Genomic DNA, 22,008 nt, shown 5'->3' on the forward strand with positions numbered 1-22,008 from the left:
CAAAAAGCACCTCCACAGCTTTCCTCAACTTCTCGCATCACAGCTTAGTTGTTGTCTTCGACTCCAAATTATCAACATGTTGCTTGGGAGACAATGAACTTTGGGACCAGACTGTCCTGGGCAGAGCCAAGTGCTGGACGTGCACCTACGAGGGACAAGCCCTGCCCTGCAGGACTGACCTCCCCCACGACTGGGAGAGGACAACTGACCCACAGGTACCTCACCAGCATGAGAGGATCCTGCACCCCAGGAGCCCTTGCTGGGGCTGGCGCTTTGCCTGGTTATCAAATACCATGACTAGAAACGCCATCAGGGACAGCCCGCGATGGAGCCTCTGGTATTACCACCTCCTGCAGAGCTGCTTGGTAGGAAAACAGCGCCAATCTTTCTGTTTTGAAAGCAATGTGTTCTGTAGACAGCCTGTATTTCCAAGGAAAAGGGAATATCTAATCACCTCTGGAGACCAACTAGGACAACGTGCTTTCTAGCTGTAATGATAATGATTTCTAACAGCATCACTCTGTTTCCATTCCTACTCTCGTGGGATCGTTGGAATGGAGAGGGATGTGTGTGTTTTGTGTAAGCCTTGAAATGCCGTGGCCTGGCGGAGTGGGAAACGCTGCTGGAGCCAGGAGAGTGTGAATGTGTGACTCTGCTGGGGCAGATTATATCAGAGATTGATACAGGAAGCGAGAAAAAACACCCCAGCAGGGGAAAATGAGAAGGGAAAGAGCTGTGTGTGCAGGGATTGGGTTTCCTCATTGATGCTGGAAAAAGGCGCAGAGCCTCTCCGAGTGCCTGGCTCCACTGAGGCACCACCAGTGGCTTCATGCAGGATCTGGGGCTCCTCGCCATGGCCAGAGGGTGGGGTGGTTCATGGTTGCATGCTCCTCCACAATGCCAGAGATCAGGGTCATTCATAGCTGTGTAGCTCAGCTCCAGACCAATGTCACATACCTGAGCTCCTCACAAAGGCCAGAACTTGGGGCAGTTCAGTCAAGCAGCTCAGCTCCTCGACAGTGACCGAACTGGGGCACTTCATGGTCTCATAGCTCAGCTCCTCACAAGGGCCAAAGCTCAGGGTGATTCACAGGCAAACAGCTCATCTCCTCGCCAATGCAGTCAGCTCCCCACGCGAGCCCTGTGCTGAGATACAGAGATGCATTGAAGGTCAGAGCAAAGAGCAGACATGGGGTGCAATCTAATCACCAGCCTTTTCAGGGCCGTGCAGAACACAGGGTGCAGGGCTGACAAAAACATGAGCTGTTTACTCGTGCAACAAGACAAAATGTCCTTATCCCTATTCACAGATGGAGCGCTTTTCTTCCATGGGTATCTCGAAAGAATGAAGCTCCCCTGGGCCTTAGGGTTCTGTTCTATTCTTCATCATGAGGGTGGTGGGGAGGCCCTGGCCCAGGCTGCCCAGAGAACTGGTGGCTGCCCCATCCCTGGACATGTTCAAGGACAGGTTGGATGGGGCTTTCAGTCCCCTGATCCAGTGGGAGGTGTCCCTGCCCCATGGCAGGGGTTGGAACTGGATGGAAAATAGATGTCAATTTGATGTAGGAACCACTGTTGCAGATCCATGGAGCCCAGGGCTGAGAGGCAGAAGGCCCAGGTTTCACTCCCAACACTGCCTGTGCAGAGTGATTCCTCACACGCCTCCCCTGCCCCTTCCCCACAGGCAGGGATGTCGGTGTCGGCAGCGCTGGAGAGGGGACGACTGGCGTGAACCCATGCGGGGTCCACAAACATCTCTGGATGAAGGCAGGTCAGAGGTTTCTCTTTCAATTCCATAGTGGCACCAGGATACCGAAAAGGACACCTGAGAGCACCTTCTGCCCTGTCTGTCCGCAGCCAAGGTGCCCGCTTGGCAATGTTTTTATTCTCAAACCAGAGGCAACATCAGGAATTCTTAAAGGCAGTAACATGACAGTGGGTGACTCCATCTGTACTCGACAGCTGGCCATTGTGGAGCACAGCAGAGAACACCATCCAGGTGAAAAAAAGCTCCTTTTTTATTTTTATTTTTTTTAAAAAGAGGATTTCTTACCTTTAGATCCCAGCTCTGCTCATTCCAAAGCACGCTTCCTCTCCAGACCAGAGCAACTGGGTGTGGAGCTGTTGGTGCAACTTTGTGACTTGCACTTTGCAGACAGTCGGTGATGATTACAAAGCTCCTGCCTGGCCCTAAACTCTGTGAATGTGACATGTTTTGGCCCAAGAAATGAAGATGGCCCTTCAAAACTGAACCACAGGCATTTCCCTTGGGGCCCTTAATCAGAATTGACTCTGCCAGGACAGCGCCCCGAGCTCGCAGGCCATCGCAGAGCCTGCAGTGACTCAGGAGAAAACCACAGCCCTCCTGCTTCACCGCTGCTTTCTGCCTCTGAGCAAAACGCGAGGGTTTTGGTGTGATTTGCTCTTTTCAGGTTCCTCTCCCAGCTTTCCTTCTGCACAAACCCTTCCCGCTCACATGTAACTTTTGCACAATGAACCAGCATTGCACAAGCTGCCTCTGCTCTTGCAGTGATCGAGAACATCATCATTGCCGCAAGAAATGCCACAAAACTCTCCAATACCTTCACAACGAGCTCAACTGCACCAGAGCTGCCGTCGTAAGCAAATTGGTTAAAACACATGCTGAGCACTCACCTCGGGGTTTGTACAGAACACACTTTATTGCAGAGCAGACTGGATGCAGTTTGAAAACAAATTCAGGAGTTGCACAGTTTTCAGACAATTCTGCGAGGTGTAGCCCACAGTAATTCGAGTACAACGGTGTCCGTCGGACAAACAGTGAGAGGGAGCTCAACCCTGACTTCTGCAGTTACTTGAGGGAGGCAGAAAACCTTGCAACTGGTTATTCTAGAGCTGTGTAAACCAGGAGCCTTGGCTCCTGCAAGCAGTTCTGCCAGCAGAGCAGAGGTTAACCGTGTCCTCCTGATCTACACCAGCATAACCGAGACCAGAAGCTGGGCTTGGAGCATGAAGGTAGCCACTGAAGAATTTATGTCAGCATGATACGCACGTGGTGGCAGACCTGTGATGTTTCCTGACGGGCTTTACTGAGGATCAGATTAGAGAGAGTCTCCATTTCAGGTGTCACCGTATCTTTGGATTGATGCACAACCGTGCTGCCCAGTCCCTCTCCACACGGGAAAGGAATCTTGGCGTGAAAACACATCAAGTCCTAACAGGCACCACAATAACTGAAACACTTGTCTGCCCTGGATGTTGCTGTGTTTGGAATCATCCCAGCGGGACAGAATCAGCCCCGGGCAGGCTGAGGGGCAGCCACAGCCCTGGGGGGTCACAGGCACAGCAGACTATGGCTAGAGCTGTTCCTCAGCGCATCAGTTAACAAAGATAAAGTGTTCTGCTAGTGTGACCATCCTCAATAACTGCTTTTAAGACACACTGGCTGCATCAGCAATTTGAACATTACAATATTAGATAAAAATCCCAACCTTTTTGTTCTGTAAAATGTGTTTCCTTACCTATTGCACGGCGCAAATGATACTGCGCCCACGGTGTGATATTAAACACAGTTCAAACTGTTGATGCAAGCCCAGAGCTCGACCCAACGGGCTGCCACAAGACACATCAGCACAGAAATGCCTTAAAACTCCCAGACTGAGATCTGCTTCTGACCTCCTGTGCCTTTTTGAAGCCGTGCTGACATACGCAGTGATGGCAACTCCTACCAGCTGAGGATCTGATCCCCAGGGCTCCAACTACAATGACATGAAACCACCTGGGAGACAGAAATTTCCCCATGATGGATGCGCAGCAGAGCGGCTCTGAGCGTGGTCAGCGTTTGCGCTACAGGAGAGCCGGTCAGCTGCACACTGCTTGAATGCTGATGGGCTGAAAGACCGTTTTCTTTACTCTGAAGTTGTGCCAGCTGTGCAAAAGCTAAAAATCTACTGGGGTGAAAGGGACCCTTGGGAAAAGCAACTGATTGAGCAAAGCTTCAGCCATTGAAGGCTTCTATGTAGTATCAGAGCAGGGACGGCACGGATTGAGACCAGAGGAGTTCACCCAGCCCACCATGTGCCTCAAAGCTTAATTTGGGAAGGATGCTTGGGGAGCAGGGGGCATAAATCATTCATTTGTCGCTTCCTGACGTTTCGCCAAGGCTACCAGTGCTGGCTGGTCAGTGAGTGTGCGCATGTGACGCGTTGAGTGAACACCAATCCACGAGACGAGAGACCATGACTCACAGAGGTTTTGGAAGGCCATCCCAAAGTGAGGTGCTTCTGACATAGGCTAAAGTTTAACCTGTGAGGAGCAAGTGAGCCAGAGGCCCGTGAATGCTTTAGGCTCTCAAGTCTATTCCCTTTCAGAAGGAAATAACAAAAAATTATCGCATGAAGTGGTCGCTAGGCACAAATGATTCTTCTTCAAACAGACCCCCACAGGTTTCCCCCTTTAATTACTAAACCATGCTACCTGATGTGTCACGAGGACGACAAGTAATTGACATTTAAGGCAATCTCATTTCCATAGCCCTCCCGTGACTTCCACTGCGCAGATCACCTTTGTCCTCCTTCTCTAGGAACGATTTCTTGCAGGAGAACATGACAAGCAGCAGCATTGGCAAATGCCATAGGCTGCAGAAGAAGAGCTTCCTGGAGCTGCTGCGATCTGCATCCCTGTAGAACCGAAAGGCGAGGTAGGAGATGTAGAGGTTGATAGGGAGTGAAATGATGGGGAAAGTCCACGTGGTGATGTCAAGAATGGGAGCCATGGTTGAGAGTCCGATTAAGGCCAAGCAGTGACGCAGAGCCACTCGCCGGCACAGCGCCGGGTGGGTGACGGACATCATACAGTATCCTCCTCGGGAGTAATCTTCCCGCAGACCCCAGCTCAGGGCGTTGAAGTGAGGGAACTGCCAAGAGTAGAGGATTCCTCCTAACAGTAACGCACCTGCAGAGGATGACAGAGAAGGAAACTCACATTAGAAGGCCACCTCTATGTAAAGATCTCTGTGGATTCGGGCTGTTTTTGCAGGAGAGCGGCACTAGGAACCTTTTACACCATACAGGGGGGAAGACAAGGAATGCTCTGTAAGATAAGGCAGGCTCTGTTCTTAATGGCATTTACACAGCGTTGTGCATGGTGGCTCTTCTGGCTTTGGAGCACTTAGTTTGAACAGTATTTCCACAAGTCGTGTCCTCCTAATGAACCATTGCTAATGGGTTTCTGCACCAACCCAGTATCTACCTGAGAGAGCATGGGTGGAAATGAAGCAAGGTTGGGTAAGAGAGTTGAGGCTGTGAGCAACCTGATGACCTGAGGGAAGGTGTCCCTGCCTGTGGCCAGGGGGATTGGAACTGGATGAGCTTTGAGGTTCCTTCCAACCTAAACCATTCCATGATTCTAAGAGATTGTTTTTCTGGGAGCCTTGAGCTGCTGATCCCAGGACCATCCAGAGCAGTGTCACATTGACCAGACACAGTAAAGCCTGCTCAATGACAGCAGACAAGGAGGATAAGTTGTTTCCTCCTGAGAACTAGGAAAATGCCCGCAGCCTGGTAGTCTGGAGCATGGCTGAGCTTTGTTTGCCCTTTGCGTGAAGGGAGGACATTGTTGATGGCACGGGATCATGGACCTCAGGCAGGCAGCAGAACTGGCAGAAGCTGCTGATGAGGCGACAGAAGATGAAGAACGTTTTACTCCTTCAAACCAATTTGAGGGACTTGTAACTAGTTTGATGGAGTAGCTCTATTCACACCAATTTGCTTTTTTTACATTTAAAAAGGAGCTACGGAAGCACACTTTTCACAGCTATCCTCGGGACATGGTACAGGGCTTCTCCACACAGAAGCAGCTTACATGCTGATCTCAGCAAGCTTCAAGGAGGCTCTCAGATGAAACTCCCGTCACTAATTTCATCTGAAGACACAATAATCCCTCAAGGCTGTTGCACATTATGAGCATTCCTGGATTTTCCTTTTGTTTCCCCAGCTCCCAAACACTGTGCCCAGGCATTAACACTTTCTTTGCATCTCCCTGCCTCCACAAGCTCATTCTTTATGAAAACTACTTCCCAGTTGGAGCCAAGAGTCTATCATTTTCTTAATGACTTGGTAGAGACAGAAACACCAACCTTTATCTGCACACAGGTTAATGTATTTCAGTTCTTCCCCAAACACTCACTTCTTCCCCAGCAATTGCTCAGGCTCTAACAAAGACCCATTCACCATCTCCTCTGAACTGTTTCAAGGTTCAGAGCAGCCCTGAAGACTTGAGGTTGGTTTATGAGAAGCTCCACATGAGCCGGCAAGGTGTCCTTGCATCCCAGAAAGCCAACTGTGTCCTGGACTGCATTCAAAGCAGTGGGATCAGCAGGGTGAGGGAGGGGATTCTGCCCCTCTGCTCCGCTCTGGTGAGACCCCACCTGGAGCCCTGTGTGCAGTTCTGGAATCCTCAGCACAGAAAGGACATGGAGCTGTTGGAGCGAGTCCAGAGGAAGGCACAGAGATGATCTGAGGGCTGGAGAACCTCCCGTACAAGGACAGGCTGAGAGAGTTGGGGTTGTTCAGCCTGGAGAAGAGAAGGCTGTGGGAAGACCTTTGAGCAGCTTGGCCTTGGCCCTAGCCCCAGGCTGCCCAGGGAAGTGGTGGCTGCCCCACCTCTGGAGGTGTTCAAGGCCAGGTTGGATGGGGCTTTGAGCAACCTGATCCAGTGGGAGGTGTCCCTGCCCATGACAGGAGGATGGAACTTGGATGGGCTTCGAGGTCCCTTCCAGCTCAGAGCACTCCACAATTCTGTGGCTCATGTTTTCCCTCCTTTTGTTCCAGCTGTACACGCTTTGGGGCTGTGCATGTCCAATTCTTCTATCATCAGCATCCCCTGCACTGCTGTTGTCACACAAGTGTTAATAATCGAAGATCACAACAGAGACTTTTTATTGCCCTGCCCCACCACCCAGCGAAGAACTGGCCCGCTGCACTTCAAGAGAATTTCCAGTTGCTTTTAAGATACAGCACTGGTATAGAACCCCTTCTCATTACTTACTAGAATGAGTAACAAACACCCCAGTAGGTGAGCACCTGCCTCTGGAAAGTGCTTACACGAAGTGTGGAGGCAAACTCTCATCGTTTGGACATGCAGCTTTCAAAGTGACTTTGCCTGCTATGAATTACAGGTGATTTCCTGGACTACAGCCCCAAGCACTTGCAAATCCTGCCATTCAATCCCACTGAAGTCAACTTTCAGGGCGTATATGCGTAGCACCTTCTCTAAATGAGAGCTGTTTAAGATGGTGGAAAATGGTGCACCCCAAAATTACCATTAATTTCAGAAAACTCTGGCAACAAAAGCAATTTTGGCCCTAACAAACCAGGATTTGATTCAGTTCTGCTGAAACCCAAGTGAGCAACTCTACTGGAATAAACTGAAATAAAAATTAATTGAGGTGCTGTTCTCCCTGCACCAGGAGGAACAATGGGAAATGTTCCTGTAATAAGACATTCCTTAGCTCTTTCCTCTTGTGAAACACATCCCTGCAGGTGAGAGCCTGGCTGTGATCAGCCTGAGACAGGAATAGCTTTCAAGTTTCACATCTGAAGTGTTCAGAGATGTTACCCTGTCATGTTGCAGGACTTGGGAGAGAAGGACAGCCACAATCATCCCTTCCCTGAGGAACCTTCAGGAGATAGAGCCATGGCCAGGATGCAGAATCACAGAATGTTCTGAGTTGAAGGGACTCAAGGATAATCCAGTCCAACTCCTGTCCCCACATAGGACACCCCAACGTTCACACCGTGGGGCTGTGGGTGTTGGCCAAATGCTGCTGGAATATTGCCAGGCCTCATGCTGTGACTGCTGCCCTGGGAGCTGTTCCAGTGCTCTACCAACCTCCGGGGGAAGAATCTTTTCCTAATGTCCAACCTAACCCTCCCCTGGCATCTTCCTGCCATTCCCTCGGGTCCTGTCGTTGGTCACCAGAGAGAAGAGCTCAGCGCCTGCTCCTCCCCATCCCCTGGTGAAGAAGCTGTAACTGCAATGAGGTCTCCCCTCAGTCTCCTCCAGGCTGAATGGACCCTCTGACTTCAACCACTCCTCATACAACTTTCCCTCTAAATCCTCCACCAACCACACAGAGCAGAGCTGTCCCTGCTCCCCTCCGCCGTGGACAGGCAGCTTTTCAGCTGCGTCTCTGGGTTTCAGCTGTAATGCAGGCTTCACTTACTCAATTGTTCAAACACTGTGTGCAGCCAAGCTAAAAACACACCTGAAACCTCAAACACACAAAGCCCTTTAACAGTTCCCTAACCATAACACCAGGAAAGAGAAAAAGTCATCTGGAGAAACTCTTGAACACAAACAGACCAACCAAAGCACTCCAGGCTGGATTCCCACTGACAAAGCTCTGGTTTTTACATGCAAGCCTTTGGAATTTAATTACTTTGATTACATTACAGCCATTGAGATAATTGATATTTTACAGAGAAGCTGCGCAGTAAACAGCCCATTACGAGGGTTTTAACTGACCTGACCTTGTTGGTTGTTTCCCGCATGCCCTGGCCATCCTGTGGTTTCCTCTGCCCAGGCTGCCAGGTTGTCTGGGATTTTTGAGTCTGACAACGGGCAAAGCCCAGCACATGGTGCAGTGCGATCTGGCATCACGCATACCCACAGCAGGAGTCCTCTCCAACCCAAAGCAGGCGCTGTGATACTCATTCATTTCTAGACGGATGTTAATTATGTCATAATTAGGCCAGCAGTGTTTTTAAGCAAGGTTACAGTGAGACCGACCCTGGAGAAAGACCTGCTTGAAAATCGTAGAATCATGGAATGGTTTTGTTGGAAGGGACCTCAAAGCCCATCCAGTTCCAACCCCCCCTGGGTCAGGCTGCTCCAAGCCCCATCCAACCTGGCCTTCAACACCTCCAAGGATGGGGCAGCCACCACTTCTCTGGGCAACCTGATATCCAACCTAAATCTCCCTTCTTTCAGCTTAAACAGGATCTAGGTCTCCATTCTTCCACTGTAGAGTGCAAAATAGGTATAAAATGTTTTCTTGTTGAGATCCTATTGTTTAATCACTTAAATCATCTCAAAATTGCAGGATTGCAGAGAGTCAGGTAGGTATTGCTGCATCCACAGTTAAGGATAACTAATGGGTTTTAATTAATTTTAAGGTTAAGCTATTATTTCTTTTCTTAAATTCTTCTGTAAGTGTTTAAATAGCAATATATCTTCTTTTTAATAAACCAGAACAAGCTGAGGTTTTCATTTTATTTAAATATCTAAGATAAAGCTAAAATGTCAACAGGCACTGAAGGAGGCAGAAATTGGTTCTTTCTCTCTGTAAATACATTTTTATCTAGTGACACAGTGAAGCTTTATAAACTGCACTTTTCCTAAAACAAACAAGACATTGAATTCCCCAGCCATTTGGAAACTGGCAAATGTTTTGAGGTTCAACAAATTTGAGTAAGACTTGAAAATAATTGTGAGATGAGACTTCCCAGAGCAACGAGTGGTTCTGGGCTGGCAATTGCAGCAGCTGGCAGGCTGATGTTCAGTATTACAAGATCAAGGAGCATCCCCCTATGGAATATTGCTCTTCACAGTGTCAAGAAAAGAGAGTTGGGGTTGTTCAGCCTAGAGAAGTGAAGGATCTGTGGAGAACTTAAAGCAGCTTCCAGTACTGAAAGCGGCTCCAGGAAAGCTGGAGAGGAGCTCTTGATCAGGGGGTGGAGGGACAGGATGAGGAGGAGCTGTTTTCAGCTGAAAGAGGGGAGATTGAGATGAGATTTTAGGAAGAAATGCTTTCCTGTGACGGTGAGGAGGCCCTGGCCCAGGCTGCTCAGAGCAGTGGTGGCTGCCCCATCCCTGGAGGTGTTCAAGGCCAGGTTGGATGGGGCTTTGAGTCCCCTGATCCAGTGGGAGGTGTCCCTGCCCATGGCAGGGGGTGGAACTGGATGGGCCTTGAGGTTCCTTCCAACCCAAACCATCCTATGATTCTATGAAGGCCATGTGGTACCTCTAAACTTAGATTAAAATTTCACGGTTTATTCCTTTTGAGGCAATTTGTGATGACCTCATTTGCTGGATGCTCCAAATCTCAGGTGAGGGAGCAATGTCAGCACCTGAGCCCCCTGAATCCTTGGCCTCTCTGCTAAGAAGAGCACCCGAAAGCAGGAAACTGGAGTGGAAGCCCTTGCAAGGTTTGAACTCACAGAGAGGAGAGCAGAGCTCAGGTAGCAACAGCTTCTTGTCCACCCTGGGCTTGCACTGGGATCAGTGACCAGAGATGAAAAGCTCCAGACCCCAGTGCAAGTCCTCCAACCCCCTCGTGTCCTGTAAAGGATACAGTGTCTGTTCAATGAAGTCTGTACATTGCCTGCTCAAGAAAGTGTGGGCACATTCAGCTGCTGAGTTATCAGTGCCAACAAAAATCATGCCCACAGCACCATTCTGAGCAGACCGTTTCATTCACATGTAGCAACCTGAGGACTGCAAGCCTATTTTCTCATCCACTAAAGGGCAGAAGCAATGTTTGGAACCTGCTTGACTGTCTCATGCTGACAGTGCCCCTCTCCGAAGCAGCGATTCGCAATGCACCTCTCATGCTGGCAATACCTTTCATCACCAAAGCCCTTTATGGCTCGCACTGTTGGCACGTGGAGCACTGGTGCAGATTCCACCTGTAGCTGAATTTTTTCAGCTCTCTTCCTTAAACAAAGCACAGCAGTTTGGGATGATCCAATTGAAACTGTCCAAAGAAACTGTGAAGACAAGTTCCTCCAGGGCAGAAAAGGACTTGAGCTACAAGGGGGCACAGGCTGGAGCACATCACGGGTGGGTGGGAGCACCAGCCTCCAGAGCAGAGCCAGATGGATCCAAGCAGCATGGACAGGCAGCTGGACGTGGGCCTGTCAGCACAAGTCGAGGCAAATAGCTCCAAGGTTATCTACAGAGCCTGCTGCATCAACATGGTGTTCCTGAAAACACACTGCAGATGAACAGCTTATTATTTCTTCTCACCCTTCCCACAGAACTGTAGACACCACACAGCGCCTTCCCTCTACACAGTGTTCCACAACTGGCCGGTATCACTTCCCAGCTCCAGACAGGACAAACACCTTTTGGCTTCAGCAACAAAAGGAAGGGGGAGCTGATGTGTAGCACCAGTTCAAGAATGGACTCGCTCCTTCTGCCTTTGCTTTGGGGCTGCTTACGAATGACTGGGAAATGGCCAACAGGCAATAAAATAAACATGGAATGGTTAAAATATCAGCTCCGAAACAGATGTTGAAATCGTCCTGCATTTCCCAAAGCCGGTGTTTACTGCCTTGGCAGCCTCTGAATGCTGTTTTGCTTAAAGCACAATTTTAGTAATTCCTCTGCCTTGAATAATGTGTAGGAATCTTAAAATTACTTCCAGACCCTTAAAATTACTTACAAACCAGGGGTAGCACCGGCCTTTGTCTCTAGGAGACGGGCAGGAGCTTGGCTGCTGTCAGCAGGGGAAGGCTTTGGTAGTCTAAGCTGAGGCTTTAATGGATCCAAGTCAGGAAACAACCACACACCGTTCTACTTGATAGCACACAACTGGCTCTCCTCCCTGGAAAGATGTTGAACAAATTATTCCTCTTTAATCCAGACAAGGTAGATTAGAGCTCAGAGATTTGACTTGGGCCAGCTGTATCCACCTGCTTGCGAGCAACTGTGCTTGCTCAGACCGCGTTCTTCACCTTTCCTACAGGAAATTCAACACAGCCAGTGCAGAACTTTTCACTACGGCCTGGCACCTTTACAGGATGTCATGCCTGCAGGAAACACACTGGATACATCCCCAAAACTTTCATTTTGTAGTTTTTATTTTGTGCTTTTTCACAAGAAGTTTAGAACCTGCATTCTTCTCTGGGGGTTTCTAACTATGAACCAGTTATGGAGTAGAGAAAGATTTGGCAGTCTGATCCCAGCCCTGTTGCCCATCAAAGATTCAACAGCACCCACAGGATTATTTGCAGGAGTTAGAATCACAGAACAGAATCAGAACAGTTTGGGTTGGAAGGGACCTCAAAGCCCATCCATTCGCACCCCTGCAATGGGCAGGGACACCTCCCACTGGATCAGGGGCTCAAAGTCCCATCCAACCTGGCCTGGAACACCAGGGATGGGGCAGCCACCACTGCTCTGGGGGGCCTGCGCCTGGGCCTCCCCACCCTCACAGGAAAACATTTCTTCCCAAGGTCTCACCTCAGTCTCCCCTTTTTCAGCTGAAAACCATTTCCCCTCCTCCCATCCCTGCACTCCCCAATCAAGAGCCCCTCCCCAGCTTTCCTGGAGCCCCTTTCAGTACTCAAAGCTGCTCTAAGGTCTCCCCACAGCCTTCTCTTCTCCAGGCTGAACAACCTCAACTCTCTCAGCCTGGCCTTGTACAGGAGGTGCTCCAGCCCTCAGATCATCTCCGTGGCCTCCTCTCAACTCACTCCAACAGCTCCATGTCCTTCCTGTGCTGAGGGCTCCAGAACTGGATGCAGGACTCCAGGTGCAGTCTCATCAGAGCAGAGCAGAGGGGGAGAATCCCCTCCATCACCCTGCTGGTCCCACTGCTTTGGATGTGATTGGTACCAGTATGCAGAGTGGTTTGGAGAGTCATGTCCTTAACACAGGCGTACTGTCCGGATGTGTAAAGGCTGCTTTATTAAGCTGGTGGTGGCATTTTCTGGCTGTGAAGGAGAGCTGGAAGGTGCAGTGACTTCTGCCTTTCCTTCTGCTTCTGCCAGTGATGGAAGGTAGGGTAAATGAACCAACCTCTGGTTCCAAGCGCTCCAGTTACTGCCCTGATTGCTCCTGAGCAAAAATATTACACGCTATTTAATTTCTCCCATTGTCTTTGGTAGTAGGAAAGGGATTAACACCACAAAACGTAAATGTCAGTTTATGACTATGAAGCCTTCTCAGACACAAAGGCATTTGGGAAGTCATGAACCTTAACCAAACTGATGGCCTTGCTCTTCTCCCCTCATTTACCACTGGGGCATTTCCTACATTAGCACCACAGCAAGACAACACTCGGCACTTCTGCTTCCCCTGGAAAACAAAAGCTGATGCTATGGTTTGTGTCGGATGCCACGTGAGCGGCTAAGCAGCCTTGAGAGGGAAAAAAGGAAAAGTATCGCTTCTAAAGCTTTACGCAAGGTCTCCAGGCTGCAAACAATAGTCCCGGCTGTCAGTGCGGGCAGCACGGCCCTGTGCGGCCCTGAGTGTGCGCCATCAAGGTTACACAGTCATGGAAGTGAAGGGCAAGGAGGAAAACACTGGAAAGCTCAAAAGCTTCATGGTCATGGGTTTCAATGGCCAGTTCTTTTGAAGGACGGTACAAAAGGCTCATGGAACAGGAGCGTCTGGGGCTGCAATAGACTCCTCTGTGGCAGCGCATAAAGGGAAGGGGATGTTGGCCGAGGATAGGGCTTGTCTGCCAAACAAAAGGATGCTCCTGGGTGTCCACAATGAAAGGGAAATGAAGTTGGCAGTGGGTTTTTCACCTCGAGGGAGCATTCCTGGCCACTGCCTTTAGCAGGAAGAAACGAGATGTCCTCAGGTACACTCGCCATGTGGAGAAAAGCTGTGTGCATATGGATACACACAGGCATGCACACTTTGGTACGACACACAACAGGTTATTACAGCTGCAAGCCGCAGAGGGAAACACCTTCCATTATACAGGCAAGGTGGAGAAAAACAACAATGCCGTACATCATTCATCTGAGCTCATCCAAGCTACAAATGCCATAAAGAACCCCAAGCCTGTTGGGTAAGATGAAAAAGATGATCTCTGCAGAGACCATTTGTTAAGTGCAAATATGTTTAGGAAGTGTTTGGCAAAGAACCAGACCCAGCAAAGGATTGAAACCTGCAGTGCCATGCAGGGGCTCCTCATCCACTGCCTCTTCCAGGTTCCTTCCGGGGCTCTCGCAGAGCGCAATGGTGGGAGTCCCTCCTGCAGACCCTCCTGTGGGTGCTGTGTCACACACCCAGGGTGTGGGGTCGGCTGCACAGCCCCATCGCCCCCCTGTTCCCTGAGTGGCACGTGTGGTGCAGGGCACCAGGTAAGCGCCTGTTCCCTGTGGATTCATGGACTTAGCTTGAAAGGGGTCCCAGCAGTGGCACTGCCATTCATTCCTTTTGTCTCTTCTGAAGATAGAAATAGGGAAAAAAGTCCGCCACTGGTTTTTGTCCTAAATGCAGACCAGCTGCTTACCGGCGTTGTCCCTTGCCCTGAATTTTTACTGTTTTCATCCCCACAAATCCCACTCCTGGGCCCCCAGCTTCCAACGCTCACATGTCAGTGACATGAATACCTCTGCTTCCTCTGGAATAACCACAAATTCTGCTGGCTTTCATCAGGGCAGTGAACCCCTGACAAGTGGAGTTCACCAACAGGAGTTGATGGCTGGAGCCCCTGTGCTCCCCAGCAGGGTGCCCCCTCCTTCACCCCCCCACTTCGTACCTCAAGGGGCTTTGAAAGCTCCAAGTGCTTCACTGGAAGGGGCACAAAGATCTCCAAGCCCATTTTGCTTGTGATAAAGCTGTTGCTCTGCTCTCCCTCCCCCTGGCCACCAAGTGCTCCATCAGGGATGGAGTGAGAGCCTCCAGCCGGACAGGTTGGGGGCAGCCCCCCTTTTCCTGATCTTTTTTTTTTTTGTTACTGATCCCATCAATCTGCCCAATGTCACCAGCTGATAAGAACTGCCCCGGCTTTAAATCCCCATTTGTAAATAGATGTTGGCTGACATAATTAATGTCTCCCATACAACACAATTTGAATTACAAAGTAAAGGCAATTTAGCAGTAAGCCTCCCCACATCACAACTGATACTCAGGCTATAAATTCCATAGCCCCAGGAATTATTTAAATTTCCGGAAAATGAATGAAAATCAGTCCAAGATGTCTTTCAGGAAAGCGAGACCAGAAGTGGAGCATCTGAGATAAACTAAATGGGCTCTTGAGATAAACACTCTTTGGAGCACTAATACCTACGGCTCCAGGCCACCGGGGCTGGGATGTTGTCTGCGCTGTCAGGCTGTTATCGGCTATGCCACCACCACCTACTCCGAATAAATCCCCGTGGCTGATAAGCACGTTAAGTTGAGGAGCCCTGCTTGTCACTTCCATCTAACTGAGTGGTTTATCCCAACGCCAGGCACTGAATCGCTCCGTTCCGAGACACCAACACTGCTTGCTGGCTGGGATGGAGCCGTCGCTGCACTGGGAGGTTGGCGGGAGAAGTGTTGAACACATCAGGGAGAATATAGGATATGGCACTGGGGAATGTTCATCCCCAATTCGTTTTTCCTACAAATAATGAGTTTAAACGGACAACAAACATCGCTAACAAGCATTAGATGGGGAGAACAACCAGCAAACCATGAGTAATTACAGCATGTACATGCTGTGCCTCTGCAAGCCAAAATAAACAGCTCTGTTCCTTCCTAACACGGGCTCAGGAGCAGTGTGCCGTGGCCAGGAGCTCACCCGCACGTGGATCCTGCTCAGGAGGGTCTGGCACAGAACAGGACACGGCCCAGCTTTATGCCATTAAGGCTTTAAGTGAATTTCCTTATTTTCCCACTAGTCCTTCCTTTGTAGAATCAGGAGAAATCATTTGAGGGTGTCTAGATTTACTAGAAAAACAAACCTCTTCAGAAAAGAATCAGACCACGAAGGAGGAATGAAATGTGCTTTCAAGGAAGCAAACGTACTGCTGCGAATCACAGGCTGGCAGTTCAGTTCATACCCAGATCTGGGCAGTGATATCCATGATAGATCACACTTATCACACACCTCTGACCAGCTCACCTGCACTCGCTCCCCCACGAAGACCCCGGAACATTCCCCATCTTTCACCAGCTTCAAACAGATGCCAGTGAAAAAAAAACCCCACCACGTAGCCCCCCCAAGCCCACAACAAAGAATTCCACATCATCTCAGAGATAACCTTATCTTTCCCTTTTGAACTGTGAGGTCTTCCCTAAATTACGTGTGCACAAAATGTAGGGCTGGGGGCAGGATGCTCAATGAGGCTTAGGAGCTTTTAATTAAAGTTACGAATCAGGGCAGAAATGGAAGCAAGGAATTACTGTAAGATCTGCGAAGGATGGGTAGTGTGAGAAATACCAGTGGTGTTTGCATCACTGGGAATGCAAGAGGCCCAGATTTTTGTCTGCAAATAAACGAGATTTGGTTCTTATCCAAGAAACTGTCAAGGAGTTAATTTTTATAAATAAGAAAGTTATAAACAAAATGAAGGCAAGTACATAGACTCCTACAATGGTTTGGATTGGAAGGGACCTTAAAGCCATTCCAGTTCCACCTCCCTAACATGGGCAGGGACACCTCCCACTGGATCCGGTTGCTCCAAGCCCCATCCAGCCTGGCCGTGAACACCTCCAATGATGGAGCAGCCACCACTGCTCTGGGCAACCTGGGCCAGGGCCTCCCCACCGTCATAGGAAAATATTCTCCATAATGTCTCATCTCAATCTCCCCTCTTTCAGCTGAAAACCCTTCCCCTTTGTCCTGTCCCTGTACTCCCTGATCACGAGCCCCTCCCCAGCTTTCCTGGAGCCCCTTTCAGTACTGGAAGCTACTCTAAGGTTTCCCTGCTGCCTTCTTTTCTCCAGGCTGAACCACCCCAACTCTCTCAGCCTGTCCTTGGATGGGAGGTGCTCCAGCCCTCAGATTATCTCTGTGTCCTTCTCTGGACTCGCTCCAGCAGATCCATGTTCTCCCTGTGCTAAGGACTCCAGAACTGGCTGCAGGGCTCCAGGTGGGGTCTCACCAGAGCAGAGGGGCAGAATCCCCTCCTTCCCTGCTGGTCCCACTGCTTTGGATGCAGCCCAGGAGATTGGTCCGGCTTTCTGGGCTGCAAGTGCACGTTGCCGGCTCATGTTGAGCTTCTCATCCCCCAGCACTCCAAGTCCTTCTCCTCAGGCTGCTCCCAATCCATTCTCTGCTCAGCCTCTGTTTTTGCTTGGGACTGCCCCGACCCAGGTGCAGGACCTTGCACTTGGTTTTGCTGAACTCCATGGGGTTCGCTCACACCTTCACCTCTTAAGCTTGTCTTGGACCCCCCTGGATGGCATCCCTACACTTTGTGAGACACTTGGTTATTATCTTTGGAATCAGATGAAAGGAATCATGTCCAACACTCAAACGACCTCGCGGCACTAACGATGAACTATGCCAGAGCTGCTGCTGAACTCCTGACAGGACGGCCGAGTGCAGACCCAGCCATCCTGGGGTTCCACACGGTGCGGTGTCATGCCTGGTAGTCCCTCAAATGGGAATGCAAGATCCACACTTAGATGTTGTTTTCCTTACAACCAGCAGCACCTACAACAACGCAGCTGCTGCGGGAAGATTACAAGGATAGAACACCCACAAGAAAATGTAAACCCAAACAAACAGCAGTGAAGTGGTGAGAACCTTCCTTCTTGTTGGTTTTCTCCCTCCCTTTGTTACTGGGTGGAGGGAACAATCTTTTTTTTTTTCACTAAACGAGGTGCAAATGCATTTTCACACCTCTGCTTAAAACCAGGTTGTCTCTAAGCTAATTACATGTTATTAATGAGTTCATCAACTGTGGTAGAGAGGGGTGCGGGTCTGCACTCTGATGCAGGCTTGTCCTATGCATGGGTCTGCTGCTGCCAGTGAACTCTCTTCTCCTTTGCGAGTGTAGAATGTTCAACACTCAAAATCATAGTTTACAGTGCAATCCTTTCCTTTTATTTCTCTCTTTTTTTTAAAGGAGTTTGTGATGTGTGGTTTTTATTAATACTGAATGCACTCAGATATTCCATTCAGGTCAGCATTCTCTCGACACTCCCCAGGTTTGCTCTGTCATGAAGAGCAGAGTGGTATCAGCTCAACACCACTGCTTTCACTGTTAACCAGCTGCCTGTCCTCCCTGACACAGATGGGGAGGTGACTGTTCAAGGTTTTAGCTCCCCAGCACAAACAGCACAACACAAGGTTCAGCACCAGTGCAGACCATTGTGTTCTGGCAAAGTCTGCTCGGCTCGTTTAAAGTTCTCATCTTCCACTGATGGCATCACTGCCAGGACTATCCCCTCCACAGAAAAGGGATGTGTAAGCAGGTCTCAGTTTGAAATTAGACGGAAAGATCTTACTCGGGACCAAGAAGGTGCTCTCTGCCACCTGCCTTGCAGGGCCAGCTGAGCGCTGTGTGAAATGGGTCTCAACGAGCAAGTTGTAACCCCACAGATTATGCAAACCAGCGCCAGTTCACTTTCCTGTGCTGGGGTTTCACTGCAGCGGTGTGGCTGTCACTGTAAAATCGGGAGTGAAGAGTTGAACTGTGACAGCCTCTACAACAAGGGCTCTTGGCAGCAGGGAGCTCTTCACCCCAGCTCCTCCAGGCTGGACTTTGCACATGGGCACACACAAGCCACCTTACAGCATCAACTCTGCAATAAGGTGCCAAAACCAACACAGACATCTCTACACGAGATCCACGGTCTAAACATCTGCAGCCAGAATTATACAAGTCTTAAAAATACACGTTTTGTGGTTTTAATTAATTCTCTTCTTTTTAGAAATACAGAGCTAACAACGTCTGGTACGCACGCGCTAACGTGAGACACACACACACAGGTAACATTTAGGGGCCTAAATAGAAGAAAACCATTCAGAGATGTAAACGTTTGTATTGAAGTAGCACACAGGATTAAACACTCCCAGCTCCAGATTAAATCTGAACACATGCACACAAAGCTCATTCTGACTGCCTGTTCCAGGGAGCCCGTGGCATGAACGAAGAATGGCACCATGGCCTTTGCACGGATCCCAATAACTTCTGGTTAAAAGCCCTGTCGTGGAAAGTCTCATTCAAGCCTTAAACATGCCAGACAGTGGGGAGAGTGTGTGCTAAAAGGATCCTTAACAGATCTGTTAGTTGACCTTCACGGGTTTCTTCAGAAAATGACCGTGTGGAGCCACTTGGGTTCTGAAGTTTCAAGCTGGCAGGAAAACCAAGGCCTTAACTGTGTCAGAGCTGCTGAGGAGATCAGTGTTTTATGAGGGGTGTAAAAATGGTTCACAGTCACTAAAATAGAAACCTTTGTTTGCTTTTCACGAGGAGGGGAAGGAACGTTTATAACTTAGGAGTTAAGAATCGGGCAATTAAAAAATACAACAGTAAATTTCTCTTCCTTGGATGTTTTCTGGCTTGTGAGAGACAGTAACAACCACATCTGGGAATTCTCCAGAGGAAACCTCCTGACTTGGACACTGGATCATACTGGGTATGGTTTTAACACTGAAATTACATCACTCTCTTCCACGGTAACGCCAAAGACACTATTGTTCTTCTAGATTGTTTTTTAAGATGGCCTAAACACACATTCAATAGGATAAGGTGTTTTATCAGTTCACGTTTCCTCCTGAAAGGCCCCCATAAGGAGAATGATCAAATCATACAATCACAGAATCATGGAATGGTTTGCGTTGGAAGGGACCTCAAAGCCCATCCAGTCCCACCCTCTGCCATGGGCAGGGACACCTCTCACTGGATCAGGTTGCTCCAAGCCCCATCCAACCTGGCCTTGAACACCTCCAGGGATGGGGCAGCCACCATGGCTCTGAGAAACTTGGGCCACTTCCTCCCCACCCTCACAGCAAAACATTTCTTCCTAAGATCTCATCCCAATCTCCCCTCTTGCAGCTGAAAACCCATTCCCCTTGTCCTATCCCTGCACTTTCTGATCAAGAGCCCCTCCCCAGCTTTCCTGTAGTCCCTTTCAGTACTGGAATCTGCTCTAAGTTCTCCGCAGATCCTTCTCTTCTCCAAGCTGAACAACCCCAACTCTCTCAGCCTGTACTCGTACGGGAGGTGCTCCAGCCCTCGGATCATCTCTGTGTCCTCCTCTGGACCCGTTCCAACAGTTTCATGTCCTTCTTATGTTTGAGATCTACTTTTTTGGTCTTTATCATACCACATTGTAACAGACGATGACATCACAAATCTATCTGCTTCTGAAGTAGTATCAGGTCAACAAGCCTAAAGAACAAGTTTTGCTACCTTTGGAGTAGGTGCTTTTCACTATCCCAAAGACAGCGCTGCCAGCTGCTCACCCAACCACGTGCGTTCCTTACTCACCAGCGTCGAGACTGCCCGTGGCTGCAGTCCAGCCCATGACAGGGGGGATGGCCCCGACGACAGCTCCCACCCACGTGTTGGCGATGCTCATTCTCTTCATGGGCGTGTAACAGCACGTGTACAGGAAGATGTTGAAGGCTCCCAGGGCGCCGGTGAGAGGGTTTACACCCAGCGTCAGCAGGGCGATTCCAGGGACTCCACAGGAAGCAGCGAAGCAGACGGCAAGCAGGGGGCTGTGGGGAGAGCAGGAGGCAAGGCTGAGCCAGAATCCGCCTGAAAGAACGAACCCCACCTGCTACTTTCATGTCCTCCCAAAATTTCAGATTGGATTTTTATTGTTTTCACTTGCCCAGCCCAGATGTTCCCATCTGAGCCCCCATCCCAAGAAAAGCCATTCTAAAAAGTTAAGACAATCCTGCTACAGGTGTGCAACAATCACGATCCTGGATCTGGTGAACACTGCGTCCATCAAATCAATTCAGCTTCTGCAGGTCAAGGGCTCTTTCAGAGTACTGGTGCTGCCAGCAGACCTTTCTTGTTCATTTTAATCTCAACAAATTTCGAGCTCTAGACAAAGCCCTCACGGCTCAGAGCAAATGAGAATGGCAGTAGCTTGTCAAATTTTTAATTATTTACAATTATCCAAAGGATCCCTTGATTGAAACGCAACAGGGTTAGACATAAAAATCGGAAGCTTTTACAAGCAAAAGAGTACATTCAATTTTTGAAACGAGTTTTTGAGTTTTGAAATTAGGTCAACAAAACCAAAGTATTTTCGGGCTTCACTAAAAAAAAAAAGGCTGAATTTTCTACATTCCCCTTAGCTCATGCTCTGCTGTAAGCAGGGGCCACACACCAGTAATGCTGAATCCAAATTAAAACTTATTATCGTCTAAGTATGATTGGAATCAACTGAAGTAATTTTGGGTTTGGCCAAAAGCAGCAAACACAAAAGATGCAAAATTATTTCTGTGGATTTCTATTGTCCATCAGCTACGAGCTTGGGGCAGGCTAGGAACTCTTGCTAAGATATGTAAGAAAGAGGTTGAAGCCATGTAAATGTCTGCTAACGTGTTCCACCACCAACATCCAAATACGATGAAAAAGCATTTTTTGTTTGGTGACCCGAGCCACACTTAGAATCACAGAATCATCAAAGTTAGAAAAGACCTCTAAGTCCATCCAGTCCAACCATCAGCCCAACCCCACCGTGCCTGCTAAACCATGTCCCCAACTGCCATGGCCACATGTTCTTTGAACCCCTCCAGGGATGGAGGCTCCACCCCTGCCCTGGGCAGCCTCTGCCAGGGCTTCACCACATTTTGGGTAAAGGAATTTTTCCTAACATCCAATCCCTGGTGCAACCTGAGACCATTTCCTCTCATTCTGTCACTTATTACTTGGGAGAAGAGGCTAGCACCCACCTCACCACAACCTCCTTTCCAGGAGCTGGGAGAGCAATGAGGTCTCCTTTCAGCCTCCTCTGAGCTCCAGGTGCCTCCTCCTGCACTTCACAGGCAGCACCGTGATGCACCCCGCAGGAAGCTTTATTTGTGACCCCCTCGCACAAGATCAATGTGTGGAGATCTCTTCAAACGTGTTTCTTTGAGGGTGTTCATTGTAGTGGGGAGTGAGAACGAAATGCCACTATGAAACAATGTGGTGTGGGAGACCTCTGGATGGGAGAAAATTTGTCGGTTGGACTGGATGATCTTACAGGTCTTTTCCAACCTCAGTGATCCCACGATTCTATGAAAATACCTTTCATTGAGTTGCATTTAAAAACCTCTGTGGCTCAATACACACTTGTGGTTGTCAGTGTCAGTGCAGAACATGTGAGCTGGCAACAAACGCC

The 22,008-nt window shown here is 49.2% G+C and overlaps 1 protein-coding gene across 1 annotated transcript in view; it reads right to left on the reverse strand.

The window, feature by feature from the left end:
- Positions 1–2,663: 2,663 nt before the first annotated feature.
- Positions 2,664–22,008, reverse strand: part of LOC104054810 (protoheme IX farnesyltransferase, mitochondrial) — a 114,797-nt gene continuing 95,452 nt past the window's right edge. The window contains exons 6-7 of the mRNA XM_054083314.1: positions 20,154–20,386; positions 2,664–4,932 (exon numbers count right to left, since the gene is read on the reverse strand). Coding sequence (XP_053939289.1) covers positions 4,490–4,932; positions 20,154–20,386 — 676 coding nt within the window. The 3' untranslated portion in view covers positions 2,664–4,489. The remainder of the gene's footprint in view (positions 4,933–20,153; positions 20,387–22,008) is intronic.

This window comes from Cuculus canorus, chromosome 18 (genome assembly GCF_017976375.1).
Source record: "Cuculus canorus isolate bCucCan1 chromosome 18, bCucCan1.pri, whole genome shotgun sequence".
Classification (NCBI taxonomy): domain Eukaryota; kingdom Metazoa; phylum Chordata; class Aves; order Cuculiformes; family Cuculidae; genus Cuculus; species Cuculus canorus.